Source organism: Raphanus sativus, chromosome 7, assembly GCF_000801105.2.
Source record: "Raphanus sativus cultivar WK10039 chromosome 7, ASM80110v3, whole genome shotgun sequence".
NCBI classification, from domain to species: Eukaryota; Viridiplantae; Streptophyta; class Magnoliopsida; order Brassicales; family Brassicaceae; genus Raphanus; species Raphanus sativus.
Genome location: NC_079517.1, coordinates 12,685,919 through 12,708,622, shown reverse-complemented (window position 1 = coordinate 12,708,622; position 22,704 = coordinate 12,685,919). Strand labels below are relative to the sequence as shown.

Sequence of the window (22,704 nt, the reverse complement as noted above, 5' to 3'; positions counted from 1 at the left end):
GCTTACACTTATACACCACAACTGCTGTAGATTAAACACTTAAATCCACTTAGCCCCATCAATGAAAAATAGACATCATGCTTGATGAAGGGTATGTGACAATCCCATTGTCATTCTGAATTTCCATCACCTTCATCCATTGTCTTGAGTTGTTAACCCAGCTGCTACACTCCAAGTGTCAAGCTCAACTCCTCATTGAAGTCGTGTTACTTCATATCTTACTCCTCGTGAACTTATCAACAACACAACCTTGCTGTCAAAAATCACGAACCTGTTCAAGTCTTGAACAGAAACCTGAACATCTTTCTGCAAGTTGATTTCCTCCTTGAACTTCCGATTCCACTCATGTGTACTGAGCCTTGAACCAGATATCATGAATTCTGTGCAGCTACATTCGAACCATATATGCTTCAAACCTGAAACAACCTCTGATTCTCTACTTGTTTAAACACTCCAGCCTTGAACACGTTTTGTACCGTTGTTACTCTGAACAGGACCCGCCATCCAACCATCACTGCTGGACAGACTTTCGACACAACCTTGGTTCATCCTTTATGTTGTTAACAAACATTGCTACCACATAATCCTCCTTAAATCAACCGCAAACCCTTGAAGTCACTCATGTTCCATATCTCTGAAACAGTCTTTGACTTACCCTTGATGTTCTTGAACAGACTGCACTTGAGCATCACTTTGTACCGCTGCACAAGCAGGACACGCCGCCTAACACCACCTGATTAGGAAGACTTTCGACACAAACATCTTTGCTCCACCATCTGGTCAACCTGTTCTGCAACAACAGAACCCCACTAACAGATTTAGACCCCACTGCTAGTTAAATTAACCGAGCCTTATACCATCCAATCCATGATACGCGTTTGGCTCTCCTCACGAGCTGCCTGTGATATCTTATCTAGAATCCCTGATATCCCTCTTTTACTCAGCTGTGAATTCCTTTCCTCAATACCCTTCTTGTACTGAGATGTCTCCAATACCGAAACCTGTGCATCACCATCAACGACTTGAACACGCCTGCTAGTCATTTAACCCGCCATTAGCCAATGGACTTCCTTGAGGAAACTTCCTCTCTTCTATGATGCAACCATATATCCAGAACTACACTTGTTCTGTTCCCTTAAATGCAATCGGCTTTTCCTTGCATTTAGACTTTCATGAAGCTTCTTTCAGTTCCATGACTTGAGCTTAAGATGAACCTACTTGTGGAGAACAAGTCTTACTCTTCCTGAGATGGACAAATTGTAAGACACTTCCCTGCAATCCCTGCAAACTATAAGACACTTCCCTGCAATCCCTGCAATGTCTTCTAACAGTTTCTTATTTTGCTTCATCTCACCATTCTTCATCTTCACTGCTCAATATTTCAGTATCTCTTGATACTTACTTCCCTTCAGTTTAACCAAGCACTTCACCACGTTTCCTCTTGCATCATACTCGGCTCTGTGTTCCTCTGTATCAACTTCACTGCAGTGTACTCATGATACAAATGCTGATTTACTTGTCTCGCCTACAAGTAACCTTATGTAAGACTCTTCTTACAAATCTCCTTCTGATGCGCCTTGTACTTGTTAAGTGATCCTGACACTCCTGGCCTTGACACTCTGAACATATCCACAAGCCCCTTATCATGGATATAACCTTTCCCCTTCAGCTCTTACTCCCTTGAGCTGACAAAGTTGCTAACCCGAAACTTCTACCTTTCAGCTGAACCAATCAAGACATCTTCTAAACCAGTGACTCACTCCACCTGGAATCAGATTATATATACCCCTGATGCATCAATCCTTATATAATCTCAGTGGCTCCACCTGAATCAAATAACCCTTTAGAAGTACCATGTCTCTGTAACTAAGTTTCTGCAACTGTTCAATGTTCATGTCGGCCCTTGAACATATCTCTCATCATACATGCATGTGATACTCTTGAGATACTCCCTTACAGCTTCTGTCGTGTCAAACTTGAACTCATGACAAGTTTCTCAAGCTGTAACTATACTCGAACCATAACCTGTTCAAGCATGAAGTTCCGACCTGGTCAAGTCTGCAAATTCTCCTTTTTGCCTTTGAGCTGCAATTCTTATCCGAGAGCTCCACCTTGACCATTGTGGTCGTGACACCAGATCGGCGTCCCTGACTTCTCCTCTGAGTCTATTCATCTTGAATTTCCAACTCAGATATCCATGACGATTCCTCTAAGGTATAACTCACACATGCTTCTCCTAGCTGTGGTAGCGACTTTCTGCTTCTTGAACAAGTGTTGATGACTGTTGTCTCATACCCTTTATCCTCAGGATTACAACCAGTCGTAACAACCTGTTCAACCCGATTCTGCCTGCGCATTTTCCTCTGCATTTGACCAGAATCTTCAAGCTAAGTCTAACCTTGAATCACCTTTTTATCTTTAGGTTTTCCCCGTCACTCACACGACCTCACTAAAGCTTCTGTATGTTGTTACCACAAATAGCCATTTGCTCCAACATACCCTTGTGTAGGCTTTTACACACTTATCCCATACTCTAGTTTCTTCTTCGTGGAGGTACAACCTATTCCTGTCACACTGACTTGGTGACTTCTCTGGCTTTCTTTTACCAGCCAGAAAACCTTTCCTCTCATGCACCCACGAGCCTGACTTGTACTGACCCAAAACAGAATCACCTCTGTTTCGTCACATTGTTGTAACACGACAACCAACATGTGCAGCTGCAAGATCCGTTGATCATCTTTCGCAAAGATAATCTCTATTCCTTGTGATCTCTGAAAACCTTCAGTCCTTGTGACTGTGAGATTGACGACCTTTGATTCCCTCTCCTTAAGCCTAGCTTTGACTTAAGATGAGTCTGTATTTCCTTGAGATATCATCCATCCCAAACAACTCAAATCAATCTCTAACACTCTGATCACGAACACGCCCACCTGTGCAGCTGTTCTGCTGTAGCTTGCGCGAGTCTTCCCTTTCTTGCCAACAACCACTGCATCCCTTGCAAGTCTCTCATCATGATTTCATAGACCTGAAACCATCACGTGCATTAAGATTTTCCACTGTGAACCTTTCTTCCTCTGTCTCTGACGTTGTCTTTGTCTACCACATACAAACGTCATCTGCTTCTTCTCTGATGCTCCCTATCCTTTAGCATCATCATTGGTTCGTCACCCCCGAAATAATCATGTGATTGTGACTACAAATCTACTGATTCTTCTTCTCCAGAATTTCTAGCTGATGTCGATGCTACTTGAAGCTCTTGCAGAACCTGAATCGCCACTGCCTCAAACCAGAAGCTCTTTGACTCAATCCTAACCAACCTCAATAGCCTGTAGACACCAAACTCCCCATCCTGAGAATTTCCTTTGTAACAACCTGAATGAACACCTTTCCTTGAACATCTCTCTGAACCGCTATTGTTGCCAACAGAACCCGCCGCTTAGCTCAACCTGCTAAGAAGACTTTCGACGCAAAGAATTCCTGCTCAACCTCTGCTCAAACAAATCATTACCTCTGCAACCGTGAAACCTTGTAGACCCATTTGTTTCCCCTCATATGCCTGAGAAGCCAAAACAAACTACTACTGAATCCCATGCAGAAAACCCGAAACACACTTGTTTCCATCCTGAATCAATCTCGATTTGACACTGCCAACTGTTCAGCCGAACTCTGCCTTGAACAAGTAACTCCTCGTTCTTGCAGATCCATCCCAGCAGAAAAACTATGTGTTATGCCAAACACATATCTGCTTAGAAAACCACACTGCATTCCCTCTGAAAATAGCAGCCTTGTGGTATCTTGTTCTCTGAACCTCTACCCAACTGTAGACTTCCATGATCACACATAGACGAACCCGCATGAGTCGATCTCTTTCAGACCCTTCTGCAACACCCTTCACGCTGACTAAAGAATACCATCTGAACAGACATGAAACACTCAAATCATTCAAGGTTCTAAGGCGTCCCCTAGTTCCAAGAATTCCATGAGATACCGAGCTGAAATAACCCCATAGATTAACACACCACCTGCGACTGATATACCATGTAGAGATAACCCAAGAACACCGTGAAATCCCTCACTGAATCTTCAGATAATCCCATACAAAACACCAGTGCGAAAATCCCTTGTGCTCCACTATGCTCTCCACTCCAATAACTTACAGAATATGAAAAAATCCGAAACTCCAATGCATATAGTCACACACGCCTTGTGACTGTCACACACTCCTTGTAACTGCAGATCGAAGACAGCTCTGAAACCTCTGTTTCTTATGCTAGCAGCCTGCCACCATCTTGACTTGTGAGTAACCTGAAACCCTTCTCACATAGTAGCAGATTCTTGCACCCTTGGAGAACTGTAGAGAAACCCAGATTTCATAAACTCGAAATCATCTCAACCGATTCAACTGACTTGTGAATCCTTCCTCCGTAAACTTGTGCAACTGCAGCGAAGAACGTCGAACAGTTTTCCTTCTTCTCTTGTAAACCGAAAATCTCTTTCACCTGATCTGATCTCGGTGTATTACTCTGATTGGGTAAAACCACGTGACCACCAGCTTCATATGTCTCTCCTCCTAGAGACGTGGACTCCATGAATCAATGAGCCTATGCTCTGATACCACTTGTTGCGGAATTCGTGGTTCTTCTGATACCACTTGTAGAGTCAATCGTAACTCTAACAAGACTTCCTTGGGGATTCATAGTATCCCCTGGTCCCTTGATCTTTCCCATTGATTCAATCCTTGTTCATGACACAAGAGTTTTTCACCCAGTTCGCGGCCGCAGCACACTACATCTGGGGTGGATCCAGGATCCACAACATCCACTATGAAGTATCGGAAAACACCTCCGATGTGGTTTACAAGATCATAACTCTCTCTCTGTTCCTGGGTATGCAAACCCTAGAGAGTATAAAGAGATAATACAAGAGTACATGGCTAAGAGCTAAGACTAGAACAACATATCATCTCTAGCTTACTCTATCTCTCTAAGAGACGCCATGGAAGCTCCCTCTGGATGCTTTGAGGCTCGTGCCTCCCAGAAGCTTGGCTTAGAGATCCCTGTCGTGATCTCTCCTTCTTTGTATTGTCAGCACTTAACCTAATGGGCTTTATCGATTAAGCCCATAGGTTGTCCACGCGTAACTTGTGCAACTCGGCCCAGCCGATGAACAAGTCCGATGGGCTTGACCAAACCTCACAAGACCTGATCAGAATCTAAGAAACAATCAATCTCCTCCTACACAAATCATGGATAGATCTACAAACGACACCTCGACTACTCCTACTACACCTCCTTACAGAATCCCTTCACACGTTTTCGAAAAAACAACTTCAAAAGCTCCCGTGGAATGGAGCACTCTCTCCAACGAATCTCTCTTCAGCATCCGCATGGGAAACAATAGCTTCACTGAAATAGATTACTTCAAATCCGGCGAGCTCACGTTTCCTCAACCTCCTTCTCCGAGAACTCCTCATATGCCTTCTCCGCGCCTCGACACAAACCAAGCAGCAGTAGAGGAGGCCAAAACTCCTGTGGATTTAGCCAAGAAAGCAGCTGAAACAGACAAAGCGTGTCGCGCAAGTAAAGATGAAGAACAAAAAGCCGCCGCAAGTATAAGAGAAGTTATCATGGCTAATGAAGCTTCTAATAAAGACAACAACAACAAAAATAATAAGTTAGATCGGTCTGTTTCTCGTCGGTCGGAAGATTTAAGCGTCAAGTCTTTCGCTTTCCAAAAGTATTTAAAAAAAAAAAACTATTCTCTCCATGTCTTGAAATAGAAATGTTTTCTGTTTTCTCACTTTTTTGTTATTGTTCACCGTGTTAGATTAGGGAATGCAGATAAAGGCGGATTACAAGGCTCAACGCCACAAAAGAGGAGGACTTCGCAGCCAGAGTCGCCAAAGAGTTCGTCTGAGGCTGATGAAGGAGATGAATCTCATAAACCTCTTACTCCTAAAGCAGAAGCTGATTGTGCATGTAACCGCAACCCTAGATGGTTATCTTGCTTCCCTTGCTGCACAACTTTCTGTGTCTAAGCTGATTAAGTTTGAGTTTTTTACCATCTTTGAAGTTATACAGAGAAAGTGTTTCTTTCTTCTTGGTGTATGTTCCAAGATTTACATAGTTTTTTTTTGGCTTTTATGTATGATCTTGTGAAGTAAGCAAACAAAATTGATCTTTAAGACTCCTCTGTTTCTTATTTGTTAAGAATGATGTAAAAGACAATGAGAGACAATGGATTACACTGTGGGTGTATCAAGCCTTTGCATAAGGGAGGACCAATGAAGCAATTTGAGTCAAGAGCTGTCTTGGAGACTTGGAAGTTTCGGACAATGGAGATGTCCATTCTTGATAGTTATGGAGGCTACCAGTGAAGTCCGTAAAGAGTCCATCTACACCAATCTCATTGATCCAGTACTCATATTCCTTATATGGATCTTGGCTGAAGTTTAAGTGTAAGAACTCGTTTTCATTCCTGTACGTGTATGGATGCACCTACGTTTTATAACGCGAAGGACATATGTTTAACAAGTTAGTAACATGTTAAAGACATGTCAGGGGGAGTTTTCAAACCGACCTGTAGATTATGCGCATGTGCTCTTTTGACCAAATCCGTAGGGGCTTGAATGTAACTGTTACTTACTGGAACAACTGTGTCCTTCCACGGTCCAATCCCGACAACATATTGCTTTATGTAATTGAAATACATATCTGATGTGATCTCTGCGTAAGTCTAGAAGTTGCAGGAAAGATTTGATCAAATCACTTAAAGCAAAATTATAAGAACTTTTTGGAGCAATATTAAAAAATAAGAAGACAGAGCAGATGATGGACCTGGTTGGTGTCTTCTGTTAGCACGGTAACATCGTCTATTAGTAAGACTTTTGGCGAGTCTGTCAAATCTGATATGTACACAAGTGAAGATGGAGCAAATGACTGAATGAACAATGGTCTTTTCAACCACTTCTTTGACAAATATGAGCCTCCATATCCGTACTTCTTAAGTGTCTCCACCACTTTATCCTCAAATCTCTTACCACAAGGCCACTTTACCTGTGGATATTCAACAGTGGTAGAGATTTCAAAGGAGATTAAAAGCCAAAAAGTTATAATGTTTCTGCAGTAAAAGTACTGTAGAAGTAAAGCTTGTAGTGTAACTCACATGCTGGTTCATTAGAACTGGATTTTTAATCTCAGGATATATACCGACAACTCGTGGAGCATCCCGAGCAATATTAATGAACTCTTCAAATGTAATGATAGGGTACATTCCTGCAAAAAAAACAAACAAGGGATCTTTGGAGTTACCATTACCAAGCATTTTTTTTTTCTTTTTGTTGTTTCTTCCAACAGCTAAGTCCAGTAAAGACAGTCTAGCGAACCGTTGTACTGTTGGTCCCGGAAAGAGTATCTCTGCTTTGTCCTTAGTTTCTTGAGTTCTTTGAGAGTAAAATTAACTGTAAGAAAATCAAAGACAACCTATTGGGATGCTTCCACTCAGGTATAAAACAATAAAAGAAGGAATCATGGGTGGAACGTACAAGTGAAAAAGCCAGTGATGTTGAATCCTTGGACCTCGTATGTCCTATTACGATCAGCAAACTCCTTGTGGCTCGCAACATTGGTTGTTTCGTCAAGGATGACATCATGGAAACAGATGAGCACACCATCTTTGGTTGATAAGACATCTGTTTCTATGAAGTCTGCACCCTCTTCAATTGCTCTCTGTCCAAAGAAGAAGATTCACTTCAACAAGACAAACTAGAAATAGCCATGGCAGTAATACGCCAAGATACTCAAATCAGAGAGAGAGAGAGAGAGAGAGAGAGAGAGAGAGAGAGAGAGAGAAGTGATCAATGGTATACCAAGTATGCAGCTGCAGTTTCTTCTGGAATCTCTCCATTGGAACCTCTGTGTGCGATGTTGTAAGGACGTGAAGTCTGAATCGGCAGCTTCGCGCCTTGACATCCTTTACCAGGGAGTGGGTGTAATGTCCTTCCAGCACACACAGTCAGCAGAGATAGCCATATCAATGTCAAGCATTCTGTAAAGATGAGCAATGAGAAACCCACAAAACAAATAAAAAATAGTTGAAGCTGAGAAGCTTACTTGTAAGAATCATGACGATCTCTTAGATCAATCTGATTGCTTCGGTCTTGTCTGTGACCCAATTGGTTGATGTACGCTTACTTTAAGTAGAAGAAAAAGATTTGGAGGTCTATTTTTATAATCAAAAAGTCCATTATTAGTAGATAATAATTTAGACAGGTTGGTGACGGTAGCTGGCACAAAGAAGTATAGAAATACACAATTAACATTTTTGGGGTTTTATCCTATTTCTCTTTTGAAGAATATTCTAAGAAATATGGAAAACTTGAAGAATATTCTAAGCATCACCAACGAATATCTAGGTATCCCAGAATACCTCCATGGCTCCAAGACCCATGCCTTCACCTATGTACAAAACAATGTTCATCAAAAAACTAACGGATGGACGGCAAAATCTGTAGTATCAGCCACTCCGACATTCTCAATGCCGCGTTATCTTTTCCCTAAAGGACTATGTAAAAAGATATCTAGTGCAAACTCTAAATTTTGGTGGGGCTCTGGCTCTAATTCAAAAGGTATGCACTGAATAACATGGGACAAACTTTGCCTCCCTAAAAAGAAAGGCAGGATTGGATTCCGATCACCCGAAAAGTTTAATATAGCTTTACTGGCTAAACAACTTTAGCTACTGGAACAAAAAACAAATTCCCTACATACACGAGTCCTTAAAGAAATATACTTTCGAAATTCACACCCGTTCAAAGCACCAAAAGCCTCGAGACCGTCCTATGGTTGGAGAAGCGTTATAGGATATGTGGTAGTATTCGATTGATTCATTCAGAACTATTAGTTGTAATTCAGTCTTTATCGTCTAATAAAATCTGTCTTACTTCTTGAGTTCATTGTTGCGGGAAGATCCTTCTATCAATCGTGATCTTCTGCAGGTGAATTTTGATTGTGTGTGTTCACGAACATTAAAATCATCTTCATAGAGGAGGTTACGTTTTCCTCTGTCATGATATTATCCTTTGTCATGCCGTCTCTGTCGACAGAGAGGTCGTTTCTTTAGCTGGGGTTTCTGCTTTATTTGAAGTTGTCGATACTTAATAGGCCACAAGTATGTCAGTATAATGTGAATGTTTCCACAGAAGAAGTTTGACTCTGTATTATATACTTTGTTGTGCAACTTGGTGTTTCCTTTTTAGAAAAAAAAAACATGGTGTTTCCTATGCCTCTTTGTCAAACAAGAGTGCTTAAGACGTGGATATAACATGTCATCAAATCACAACAGATTTTTGAATTTTTTTTCATTTCTTGCTCGATCAAATGGAGAGGAAGTTGTGCTTGGGTCAAAAGCTGATTTTGGTGATATTACTGTTGGGGGAGTTACATGGATACAAAAGCTGTATTGAGAAAGAGAGGAAAGCTTTGTTGGATCTCAAGAAACATGTGATCTCACAGAGTTTTACAAGGGACCCTGACTTTATTCTCACTGATTGGACCAATGACACAAAGAGTGATTGCTGCAGATGGGACGAAATTAAATGCAGTCGTACAAGTGGGAGAGTGATCAATCTTTCAATTGTTGATCTTTGGTTTCTTGAAGAGAACTCCCTCCTAAATCTTTCTTTGCTGCATCCGTTTGAAGAGATTCAAAGGCTGGAGTTATCCGGGTACTATGGGATCGGATTCAGTGCCTTGTTTGATGATGTGGAAGGTACACAATAACTTTAACATTGTGATCGCTCTTGGAACTTTTTTTCTCTGCATTAGATAAGATATATATCTCTTTAAGGAACCAATAACTTTTCGCTTCTTTTGCTAATTCTTGAAAGATGATAGTACCTTAAGATATGGTAGTTAGATGTATATCCCAAGTAGCGGACATAACATTGTAGTAGTTGAAATGATTAGTGTGGGCGATGCTTTATTTTGCAGGTTATGAAAGCTTAAGTAGATTAAAAAATCTGGAGATTTTGGATCTCTCTTCTAATAACTACAACAACAGTATATTTCCCTTTCTTAATGCTGCTACATCGATTAAAACTTTACTTCTTGGAGACAACAAAATGTATGGTCCATTTCCTGTTAAAGGTGCGTTTGATTATATCTTTAACGAAGTCAATATCTAGCACATACATACTATACTATGACTATGAAGTATCTTCCAAACATTCCCTGTATCATTATTATATTCTGATGTGTTACTGTTCCCTTCCAGATTTTATAAACTTGACAAACTTGGAAGTGCTGGATTTAAGTGGAAATAGATTTAACAGCTCCGTATCAGTACTAGGTAGCATATACACTAATTATGACAGTACATTGATGCTTGTCTTTCGTTTCTAGATTATAAAACTATTGCAGATGTTATTCCATAAAACAGTGTTGAATTAGTTTATTTCCATATTTAGTGGTGTCTTGCTTTGTCTTGTGGCAGATTCTCCTCACTTGAAAAAGCTGAAAGCTCTGGATCTAAGTGGTAATGAATTGTCTAACTCAATGGAATTACAAGGTATGTTCTTTTTCGACTATTTAACTTTATAAAATCAAGTACAGAGGTGAATTCAAGTTTATTACTGAAATTTTGCATCATAGGAATATGTAAACTGAAAAATTTGCAAGAACTCGATATCAGCCACAACAAACTTTCAGGCCAATTTCCTCTATGTATAGCTAGTTTAACTGGACTTCGAGCTCTTGATCTATCGTCTAACCAATTTACTGGGAAGGTACCATCCGCTCTCGGTAATTTCAGAAGTATTGAGTACTTATCACTGGTTGATAACAACTTTGAAGGCCTCTTCTCATTCAATTCGCTCACTGCAAGTAGAGTTGGAAAATTCTTGGAAACCAAAATTTCAGTTGAATGTTGTCGTGCTAGGATCTTGCAATTTGGTGGAGGTTCCTCATTTTCTCTTACACCAGAAAGACCTGCGACATGTTGATCTTTCCAACAATAAGATTTCTGGATTGTTTCCTTCTTGGCTACTGGAGAACAACACCAAACTAGAAGTTTTGGATATTCAAAAGAATTTGTTTACGAGCTTTCGGCTACCGAAGGCTTCTCATGATTTGATTATCTTGGATGTGTCAGCAAATGAATTTAGTCAACTCTTTCCTCAGAACATTGGGTGGATACTTCATCACTTACAGCATATGAATCTATCCGAGAATAATTTTCGTGGAAATCTACCATCCTCTCTAGGTAACATGGACAAGATGTACTTTCTTGACATATCTCACAACAGTATCCATGGGGAACTACCGAGAAGTTTGGAAACGGGTTGTTACTCCCTAAAATTTTTAAAACTGTCCCATAACAAACTAAGTGGAGAAATTTTTGCAGCATCGCCTAACCTAACGTATTTATATGTATTGTTGATGGATAACAACCAATTCACAGGAAAGATCAGAGAAGGTTTCCATGGTTTGATCTCATTGCACGTGCTTGACATGTCCAACAACTATCTCACAGGTGTTATTCCAAGTTGGATTGGAGAGCTCCCAAGCTTGAATGCGCTATTCATTTCAAACAATCTGTTGGAAGGTGAAATACCTGTTTCACTGTTCAACATGCCTGAACTCGGGCCATTAGATCTTTCTTCAAACAATTTATCCGGGCCCCTCCCTCCACACCTCAAATCAATCTTTGATGTAGTGTTAAACCTGCAAGATAACAATTTGTTAGGGCCTATACCGGACACATTGCTGGAAAATGTCGCTGTGCTTGATCTGAGGAACAACAAGTTGTCTGGTATTATTCCAGATTTTGTCCACACCCAAAACATCAGTATACTTCTTTTGAAGGGGAACAACTTAACTGGTGTAATTCCTCAAAAGTTGTGCGAGTTCAGTATCATCAGCCTCCTGGATCTTTCTAACAATAAACTGAGTGGATCCATACCTTCATGTCTTAGCAAGACATCACTCGGTAAAGGAAAAGAATATAAGCCATATGGTTATGATTTTGACATTGACTTTGGTCATGTACGTCTTGAAGTGGGCTCCGACTCAAATTATTCAAGAAGATACTACAACTCTGTGCTTGTGCTAGATTCCTTTAGTCTACGATACACCACAGCCACCCAAACTAAATCAAAGTTTGCAGCAAAGCAACGCTACGACACCTACATGGGCGGAAGTCTAAAATATATGTTTGGGTTGGATCTCTCAGAAAATGAGCTAACTGGTGACATCCCAGAAGAGCTTGGAGATCTTTTGGAACTACATGCGCTGAATCTTTCACGCAACGGTTTATCAGGTACCCTCCCAGAAAGTTTTTCCAGACTAGAGAATATGGAGAGCCTTGACCTTTCTTTCAACAGTTTACAAGGCCCAATCCCATCACAACTGACAGAGATGAGAAGTCTTGCTGTCTTCAATGTCTCTTACAACAATCTATCCGGCGTCATTCCACAGGGAAAACAGTTTAACACCTTCGACGAAAGCAGCTACATTGGGAATCCTCATCTCTGTGGGAAACCCACAGGTAGAAGTTGTAGTGACAATGTACCAGAAAAACAAGAAGATGGAGTTGAAGATGAAGTATTCATGGAATCTTTCCGCATGAGTTTTGTTGTAGGGTATGTGACCATAGTGCTGGTAATACTCGCTTCACTCTCTTGTGATTCTCCTTGGAGCAGAGCTTGGTTTAGTGGTGTTGATGCTTTTAACCGCATGATGACAAGTTTGTCATCCTAATTTATATTTTGATTAAGATCAGTTATCTATAAACTGGTCAAATAATGCTATATACAATGTTGTGTCAATTCCATTGTGATACTTTGCTGTGTGTGTGCCATGTTGCATGTTGCATGTTGCATGTTGCATGTTGCATGTTGCATGTTGCAACCACATCAGATGTTTCTTACATTTCCCTGCACAATAAATATATCAAAAATTTCAATTGGAGTTGTAATCACGTACACTTACACGGAATATATAAGCATGACTTCCAGAAATTGGCAAAGATATTATCCGTTCTTTCGCCTCACCGCCTTCCACTTCAATGAGGATGTGACCTATGCTTCGTAACAATCTAGTAGGCGTGACACATATACTCTCAAGTAGTTCTATAAATAGACATCTTCTTGCTTGTGTTCTTCGTCTTCATCGTTATCCACTGAGAACATCTCCAACCCACTCCAAACTCTATTTTACAGTAAAATTATTTTCAACCCCACTCCAAAACCCACTAAAAAATGGAGTAATAGACATGATTACTCCAAAAATGGAATAATAGACATGATTACTCCAAATATGGATTAAACCAACTCATTACTCCAAAATGGAGTTGAACTTTTTTATTTAGAAAATGGTCCTTCACATTTAAATATTTTTGTTTTTAATAAAATATTATTATAAATAAATATAATAACGTTATTTTACTATATATATATATTATAAATTTTACTATTAATATTTATTAATTATATAAACAGCCATCTAATGAAATATTTTATGTAACAAAATATATAATATAAAACAAAAAAGAATTGTAGTGAATAATTATAATAATTCTAATGAATAATTTAAGTTGATGTATTATTGTGTTTAAACAATGTAATATAATTTTTAGTGTATTAAATATTTCCTTTTAAACTTTGTTGAGTAATTTTAATTATATAATAAAAAATTAATTGTAGTTAATATTATATTTAATAGAAATGTTACAAAGTGAAAATAGACTGTTTTGCAAATAGTATAAATGAAAGGTTATATTATTAATTTTAAAATAAATACAAAACATAAAATATAAAAATATTTAATTTTGGAGTAGAAAATGGAGTAATACATTGGAGCAAAATCTTACTTCATTTTGGAGTTACTCCATTTTAGAGTAGAAAATAGAGTAATACATTGGAGATACTCTGAAACATCCTTGTTTCATCCTCGCATTGAAGACTGAAACTTTTGGCAGAATTATTTATTTTGGAACCATGAAAACGTCACACGAGCACAACTTTTTCACACGAGCACAACTTTTTCATTAGATGGCTGTTGTCACACGAGCACAACAGCCATCTAATGAAATATTTTATGTAACAAAATATATAATATAAAACAAAAAAGAATTGTAGTGAATAATTATAATAATTCTAATGAATAATTTAAGTTGATGTATTATTGTGTTTAAACAATGTAATATAATTTTTAGTGTATTAAATATTTCCTTTTAAACTTTGTTGAGTAATTTTAGTTATATAATAAAAAAATAATTGTAGTTAATATTATATTTAATAGAAATGTTACAAAGTGAAAATAGACTGTTTTGCAAATAGTATAAATGAAAGGTTATATTATTAATTTTAAAATAAATACAAAACATAAAATATAAAAATATTTAGTTTTGGAGTAGAAAATGGAGTAATACATTGGAGCAAAATCTTACTTCATTTTGGAGTTACTCCATTTTAGAGTAGAAAATAGAGTAATACATTGGAGATTCTCTGAAACATCCTTGTTCGCATTGAAGACTGAAACTTTTGGCAGAATTTTTATTTCTGGAACCATGAAAACTTTTTCAAAACCCCCCCCCGTCTAAACTAGAAGCAGAAGATCCAACCCTGAGACTTTCTTTGTCGTGTTCTTCTTCTTCTTCTTCTTCTTCTTCTTCATCTTCTTGTTCTTCCATACATGCAGAACCAAGACCTAATCAGAATCTGAGAAACAATCAATTTTCGAAAGAACAACCTCAACAGCCCCGTTGAATGGAGCACTCTCTCCAATGAATCTCTCTTCAGCATACGCATGGGAAACAATAGCTTCACTGAAATAGATTACTTCAAAACCGGCAAGTTCACATTTCCTCAACCTCCTTCTCTGAGAACTCCTCATCTACCTTCGAGCCACGACACAAACCAGGGAGTAGGAGGCCAAAACTCCGGTGGATATAGGCAAGAAAGCAGCTGATACAGACAAAGCGTACGCGCAAGTAAAGATGAAGAACTAAAAGCTGCCGCAAGTATAAGAGAAGTTATCATGGCTAATGAAGCTTCTAATCTACTAATAACTAGGTGATTTTCCCGTGCGCATGCACGGATATAAATATTTATAAAATGAATATATTAAATAGTTTACTATAATCTTTTTATTTTTAAATTACTATGTAACTTATATTGTAATCAGTATGCTATTTTTCAAATAATATCATTTTATTTTAATCATAGGTATAATTTTGGATATATAAGATAATATCTAATTTTCCGATTCAACCATAATTTGTTTATTCTATAGATTAAAATATTGATTAATTTTTTTGTTTACATTTAATTTGATATTACCTTAGATTTGTAAATATATTTTAGAAATATTATGTATAATTTAATATAATTTATTTTTAGAATTAAATAGTAAAAATAAATTAAAGTTTTAATTGACTCAAAGTTACTGATATTAATATAACAACGATAGTATTATGAAACCTCATGCATATATATAAATTATAGAAAAGAACTTAGTTGCAATAGTTGGTTAATATATATTCATAATATTAATTGAGATCTCATATTAGTTAATAGTATGTTACATTGTTCTATAGTTTATATTTATAAAAATATTAATATGAACAAATAATACATTATATTTAGTTAAGTGTTTGATTTTGTATTAAAAATTAGATTAGTCCAATTACTCATTTTGTGGATATATTGTGTTACATATATTCCTTCAAACTAAATAAAAAATGCATTTTTATGCATTAAAAATCTTGTGTTATGTTATTTAATCTTTTTTGTAATAAATTTGAGAAATAGATTAATTAAAATAAAATAATTATATTTAAATATATATTATGTTGTTTAAGATTATATTTTAAAGGGATAATTATTTATTTACCCTAAAATAAATTTATTTTGTTAAGTTTCCTATTAATGAATCGCATTATATATAAAAGATATTTTTTTCGTCTTTAAAATTTACAAAAAATTTTCATTATATAGGTTATTTAGAGAAGGAAACCAAAATAAAAAGGAAATTTTTTCTTTTTAATAATGACAAATAGATATATTTGATTCATTAAGGGTACTATTATAATTAACCATCATAAGAATTAACGTGAGCGTGACACATAGGAAACTGACTTCTCAAATAATATTATAGAGATTAAAACTAAACAATATTTTTAAAAAATTTAGATATCTAAAATAAACTAATGATATTACGATTAAAAATTTATTTACTTTTTTAAAAGATGTAGAAAATTTTGAAATTTTAGTAATAAAAATTTTATAATTATAAAGTAAAATTAAATAAAATTTCGAAATTTATAATTCATATTTGAATATATTTATTTTAGGGATGATTTATGAGTTATTACCATATTTTAAAAAGTTTACCAAAAATATAAATCAGCATTAAATGTAATGTATGAATTATTACCATATTTTATAAAGTTTACCAAAAAATATATATCAGCAATAAATATTATTGTTCATGTCATATTTTACCATATTTTTGTGAAATTGATTGTGGAGATAACATGTGGCAAAATCACTACGCAAATATAGTCTAGGGGATAGGAATCATGTTTAATTCTGTTTAATTCCAAAGAGTGTGAATTCCATTTAAATTGAAATGTTATCTGTTTATTAAAATAGAAAAGTTGCGACTGTTCATATTAGTATCTTTTAAAAATAATTATATGTAATTTGAAATAATATAATTATTTATATTGAAAAATTGTGACTATTCAAACTAATTTTTAATTATCTATAAATAGCATAGGTCCGTAGCTTTCTCAAACCATAATTTTCATCTTATTTCTTCTAATAGATGAAAAAGTGTATTTTTCTTTCCTTCAAATTTTGTATTTGTGATCATGTATGTTCGATGAACACATGATTCATGTCCTAAATTTTCATAGGAAAATAAAATTGCATCCAAATGTTAGAATTGTTTCGATTTTTAGATCTAATGGATACAAATCACTTTATTATGTATGATGATGTCATGAATTCTTTTGACAACTCTTCTTCAAAAGACATGTATTTAAAAGAACACATCTTTTGAAAAGCTCAATCATACCTTTTCATTCATAACTTATAGTCATCATTTATTTGAAATGATACATCCCTTAGTGACACTTGTTAGACACATCTCTTAGTCAAACACATGCACTTTTTAAAAATCTATATATATTGAACTTTTTTTTGGCAGCAACTTATTTATAAAATTTTCTTTGTTCTTGACGCATTCATTCTTAAATTCAAGAGTTCTCGCTCATATTGCTTTATTACGGGAGATACACGTTGCAGGTACGTGTCGTAAAGGTTAGTTTTTTCTTCATGTTTGTCTTGGGCAGCAAGTTCTAAAACCCCAATAATACAAAAAGATAACATATAATAGGTTAGGTCACAGAACAGGATTTCTCGATCCTATTTCCTCCATAAAATGATTATAAATTAGTTGTCATCTTAATACAGAGAAATAGATTAGGGGTAATAGTTAACATGATCAGTCGCTTTCCGTCCGCACAGAGGCCATCTTTCCGTTCTGATTATCACCGTTAGTAGCAGTACCATTACCGCTAAAAACAACATTACTCTGACTGTTGCTATTAGACGGCGCTTGCCTGCCTGGAACGTCAACTTTATTCGCCGGCGGTTTCCGGTGACTCGTCTTGTGTCCCGCCAAGGCTTGGTAAGAGGTAAACGACTTTCCATAGAACGTACACTTGAAATCGCTGTGAGCGGAAGCCTGGCGACGTGGCGGCAGAGGCGGAGTAAGAGGAGGCTGTACGGCGGTTCCACGAGCGAGCATGAGGAGACAAAGAGCGAGATACACTTATTCGGAAGGAGTGGGTGTGGGTTGTTCTTTCAATAGACATGGTTTCTTTCATTTGGAGTAGTGTTGCAGCTTATGTGACGCTACTTTTTGGAATACTCGCATCACTCTCTTTTGATTCTTCTTGGAGCAGAGCTTGGTTCTACATTGTTGGTGCTTTCGTTCACAGGGTGAGGAGCTTTTCATGGTAAAATACAGTTGGCGCCAAAATCCTTTCACAACTTGTGTTTTGTTATTATATATTGACTTGTCTTTTTTTTTTTTGACTTGTCTATTTTTAAATACCTGTAAGTTTAAGTGATTTGGATTTATACCTTCCATGGATATTTGTTAATATGTCTGGAGTCTCCGGTCTAAGGACTGTACTTTTCAGATAATGAGTTAAGAGATGCTGACAACGTCACACATATCAAACGCTTATAACTAATCTTTTACAAAGACCTTACAAAAAGAGTCTTCTCATAAAATTCAAAGTAAACGATAGTGTACTGATCCCTCACGCTACGCTTTTGACCTGTCACAAGGTTTTTTTTAACTGGGACACCTGACTTTAAAATCCAAAAGTTGAAATACCACAACTTGGAGAAGAAGTAGATTTGGAGGAGGAAGATGGTAAACCGTGTGGTGATGGCAGATAATGATTCTCAATCAGTCATCTTGGTTTCTTTCTTACTCTTTGTTTCAATCACCGGTAACTTGTCACCTCTTCTTGTTTTGTTGTTTCCGTTGGGAATCAAGACCGTATGCTCTGTATTACTCGTTTCTGTTTCCTTAAACATTTGCTTCAATTGGTTGAAATTCATGTATTAAGTTCGACATGTTTTACTTTATTTCTTGTATACTTAAAGTGATTCAAGTAAAAGTACCCTTTTTGACGAAAATGATAACAGTGCTTGCACATATTGTATATAACTAGAAGTAGAAAGACGTTGTTGATGATTATTGTTGTTGACTTCTTAGTTATATCTGAAGATTTTAGCTATCTGTGTTTTGATCTTCTTACATGCCAGCTATAGTAGTTACTGGAGATTCTATTGACAGTGATATAGAAGTATTACTGAACCTGAAATCTTACCTCCAATCACATAACCCAACAAACCAAGGAATGTACACGGAATGGAAAATGGATAAGAAACAAGAAGCGTGTCAATGGCCTGGAGTCACATGTACACCTCAGGGAAGCAGAGTCACAGGGATCAATCTAAGGGATTCCACCATCTCAGGTTCTCTATTCAAGAACTTCTCGGCCTTAACGCAGCTCAGATACCTTGATTTATCTAGAAACACGATCGAAGGCTCACTCCCAGATGATCTGAGCCGTTGTGGCAACCCAAAGCATTTGAATCTTTCTCATAATATTATTGATGGGGAGCCTAACATATCCGGCTTATCAAATCTCGAGGTTCTAGATCTATCGGTGAATAGGATTACGGGTGATATTAACTCTAGCTTCCCACTGCTCTGCAACAGCTTGGTTGTTGCAAATCTATCGACTAATAACTTCACTGGCAGAATAGGTGATATCTTTAATGGGTGTAGGCATCTGAAGTATGTCGACTTCAGTTCCAACAGATTCAGGGGAGAGATATGGGCTGGCTTTGGGAGGCTAGTCCAGTTTTCTGTTTCTGAGAACAATCTCTCCGGGAGCATCTCAGCTTCAATGTTCAGGAAGAACTGCACTTTGCGAGTGTTGGATTTTTCTGAGAACCATTTTGTTGGGGAGTTTCCAGGGCAAGTCTCAAATTGTCAGAATCTCAATGTATTGAATCTGTGGGGGAACAACTTCACAGGGAAAATTCCAGCTGAGATAGGCTCCCTATCCTCTCTCAGAGGTTTGTACTTGGGGAGTAATAGATTTTCTCGAGACATACCGGAAACTCTCCTGAGCTTGAGCGACTTGGTGTTTCTTGATTTGAGCAGAAACAATTTTGGAGGAGATATACAAGAAATAGTTGGGAGATTCAGTCAAGTGAAGCATCTAGTCTTGCATGGGAACTATTACGTTGGAGGTATTAGTTCGTCCAACATACTCAAGTTACCTAATCTGTTAAGGCTAGATCCTAGCTACAACAACTTTTCGGGACCGCTACCTCCTGAAATCTCCCAGATGCAGAGTTTAAAGTTCTTGGTTCTTGCTTATAATAACTTCAACGGTGAGATACCACAGGAGTATGGGAACATTCCAAGGCTTCAAGCACTTGATCTCTCTTTTAACAGGTTGACGGGATCCATACCAGCTTCATTTGGAAAATTGACTTCTCTTCTGTGGCTAATGCTTGCAAATAACTCTCTTTCAGGAGAAATCCCTCGCGAGATTGGAAACTGCTCCAGTCTGTTGTGGTTTTAACGTGGCGAACAACCAGCTCTCTGTTGGATTCCATCCTGAACTGGCTAAAATGGGCAATAACCCTTTTGCAGCATTTGAACTGAATAGAGGAAACTACGACCGCGAAGTTGCTGGTTCTGGTGAATGCTTGGAGATTGAAGAGATGGCTTCCTGCAGAGGTTTCTCCTTTCATGTTTCTATACGAAACTTTTACAAAACAAAGTTGTAGAAGCCTATGGGACCATGTTCTGAAAGGGTATGGTTTCTTTCCTCTCTGCTCTACTGGTTCCACGCTGCTCACGCTTGATATTCCAGCCTATCTTCAGCTCAGTGGAAACAAGCTTTCAGGTGAAGTTCCTCCAGATATATCACAGATGAAGAAGTTGAGTAATCTACATTTGGGTTTCAATGAGTTTTGAGGGGAAACTGCCTCCTGAGATAGGTCAACTGCCTCTTACATTCCTCAACCTTACCCGAAACAAATTCTCAGGGGAGATTCCTCAAGAAATCGGAAACCTCAAATGCCTGGAGGTTCTTGATCTATCTTACAACAACTTCTCCGGAATTTTTCCGGAGAGTTTGAATGACTTGAATGAGATGAGTAAGTTCAACATCTCATATAACCCTTTCATCTCTGGTGTTATACCAGAAACAGGAAACCTGGCAACCTTTGAAAAAGAGTCCTTTCTTGGAAATCCTCTGCTAAACAACACTTTGAACTCGGAGGAACAAGATAATGGAGGAGAAGAAGAAGAAGAAGAAAAAGATGAAGCTGCTATTGACATGACAGTCTTTTATTGGACTTCTGCAGTTTCATTTTATGTGACTGTGTTGATAGGCTTTTCTGTTCTCATGTGCTTGCATTGTTCATGGAGTCTAGCATGGTTCCGCCTTGTCGATGCTTTCATTGCCTCTGCGAAAAGTATGTTGTCTTGAACAAATTTCAGCTCAGTTCTTGGAGGTTTCTTATCAATCAATAAAATCTTGAATCATCTGTTTTTCTAAATAATTGTGCTTCATATTTAAATTACAATGTTTATGGAGTACATCATCTTTTCTTACCCTGTTTCTGTAAGCTTATGTGCTACGGTTAATTGTAACTTCAGTATTCCCTCATGCTTGATTGCAACCAATTTTTTTTTTTCCAATCTGCTTTCCTATTTTTGTCAGCTTTAGTACTAAGAAGTTTCATATGACATAAAGCTTTGGTTGAAGTAAAAGATTCTGACCATATATTTTCAACAAAGACCTAGAGTTCATTATGCCAAACGTATCTCTAACACGATATCTAAACGATCAGTCAGGATTTATGAGCCAGTTAGCTAAAAAAAATCTTCAGAATTCATGAACCAGTAAGGGCCTGTTCGTTTCTCCATCTGTTTATCTTCATTCAAATGATCCATTTATATGGTCCATCCACATGATCCATTCAGATTTTATGGGATGTTTGTTTGTTCATTCAAGTGACTCATCTAGATGAATCATTTAAATGAATCTTATGTTTGTTTGTCCATCCAAATGATTCATCTAGATGAATCATCTAAACAAATTACCAAAATATCCTTGTTTTTATTTAATCATTACTTGATATTAACTTCAACTATAATAATTTTAATTACTTTATCTGATATATTATTTAAAATTAGCATTTTGGCAAGAAAACGTGTTTTGGCGGTAAACTGCATTTTGCAGTTTTATGATTTTGGCGGAAACACACATTTTTGGAGTTTTAGCAGGAAAATGTATTTTTGAGGTTTTGGCGGAAAAATGCATTCAAATGAACCATTCAAATGACTTGTACTTTTAATGTCTAAACGAACAAAACTCTCATCTCCATCCAGATGACTCATTCAGATGGAGAAACGAACAGGTCCTAATTCACCTGGTCGTTGAAGAGAAGCCTCTCCCTCAAGGATCTCGAGAATGAACCTTTTTTATGTGACGCTTCTTATTGGAATACTCGCATCACTCTCTTTTGATTCTTCGTGGAGCAGAGCTTGGTTCTACATTGTTGATGCTTTCATCCACAAGGTGAGGAACTTTTGATGGTATAAATTACATATTCGTGACAAAATCTTTTCATCTGTTGTTGTTTTTTTCACAGAACCTCCTATAGCTCTTGCTTGTGTCAAACTAAAGCACTGTTTGGTTCCTTTTTGTTGTCACCTCTGTATTCAAATACTTGCAAGTATATGTGTTCAGGATTATACCTTCCATGGATATATGTTAACTTAATATGTTTGGAGTGTCCGGTCTATGGACTGTACTTTTTTCAGATAATGAGAAGAATAACAAGTTTCTGTTTCGTTGATGCAGGAAAATAATTTCCATTTTTTTTGCCAGAAGTTTAATATAGTGACATTCTCTCTCTGATATATGGAATAGTTGCTGACATTTTACATTTATCTGCGGCTTTTGAGTTTGTATCTTTCGTTTTGACTCGTCGAACTAAAAAAAAGGTGCCTGATGCTTTAGCAAAGCAAGTCTTGTTAGATGGATCTTTTGTATCTGCTCCCATAGACTTTGGAATTTAAAAGAAGA

General features: G+C 37.1%; 2 protein-coding genes and 2 pseudogenes across 2 annotated transcripts; 3 read left to right on the top strand and 1 right to left on the bottom strand.

Moving 5' to 3' along the window:
• The first annotated feature begins 3,687 nt into the window (after positions 1–3,687).
• LOC108815426 (uncharacterized) lies at positions 3,688–6,037 on the top strand. The gene is made up of 2 exons (XM_018588033.2): positions 3,688–5,736; positions 5,827–6,037. Exons 1-2 carry the CDS (start codon positions 5,246–5,248, stop codon positions 6,035–6,037), a joined length of 702 nt encoding a protein of 233 aa, XP_018443535.1. The 5' UTR covers positions 3,688–5,245.
• LOC108814244 (glycerophosphodiester phosphodiesterase GDPD5-like) lies at positions 5,831–8,236 on the bottom strand. The gene is made up of 8 exons (XM_018586778.2): positions 8,112–8,236; positions 7,868–8,046; positions 7,544–7,727; positions 7,385–7,459; positions 7,165–7,274; positions 6,837–7,055; positions 6,580–6,735; positions 5,831–6,497 (listed from the first exon to the last, which is right to left on the bottom strand). Exons 1-8 carry the CDS (start codon positions 8,122–8,124, stop codon positions 6,258–6,260), a joined length of 1,176 nt encoding a protein of 391 aa, XP_018442280.2. The 5' UTR covers positions 8,125–8,236; the 3' UTR covers positions 5,831–6,257.
• A 1,141-nt stretch (positions 8,237–9,377) lies between these two features.
• LOC108815424 (receptor-like protein 15) lies at positions 9,378–18,028 on the top strand (annotated as a pseudogene).
• A 374-nt stretch (positions 18,029–18,402) lies between these two features.
• LOC108814243 (probable LRR receptor-like serine/threonine-protein kinase At1g74360) lies at positions 18,403–21,161 on the top strand (annotated as a pseudogene).
• The last annotated feature ends 1,543 nt before the right edge of the window (positions 21,162–22,704 follow it).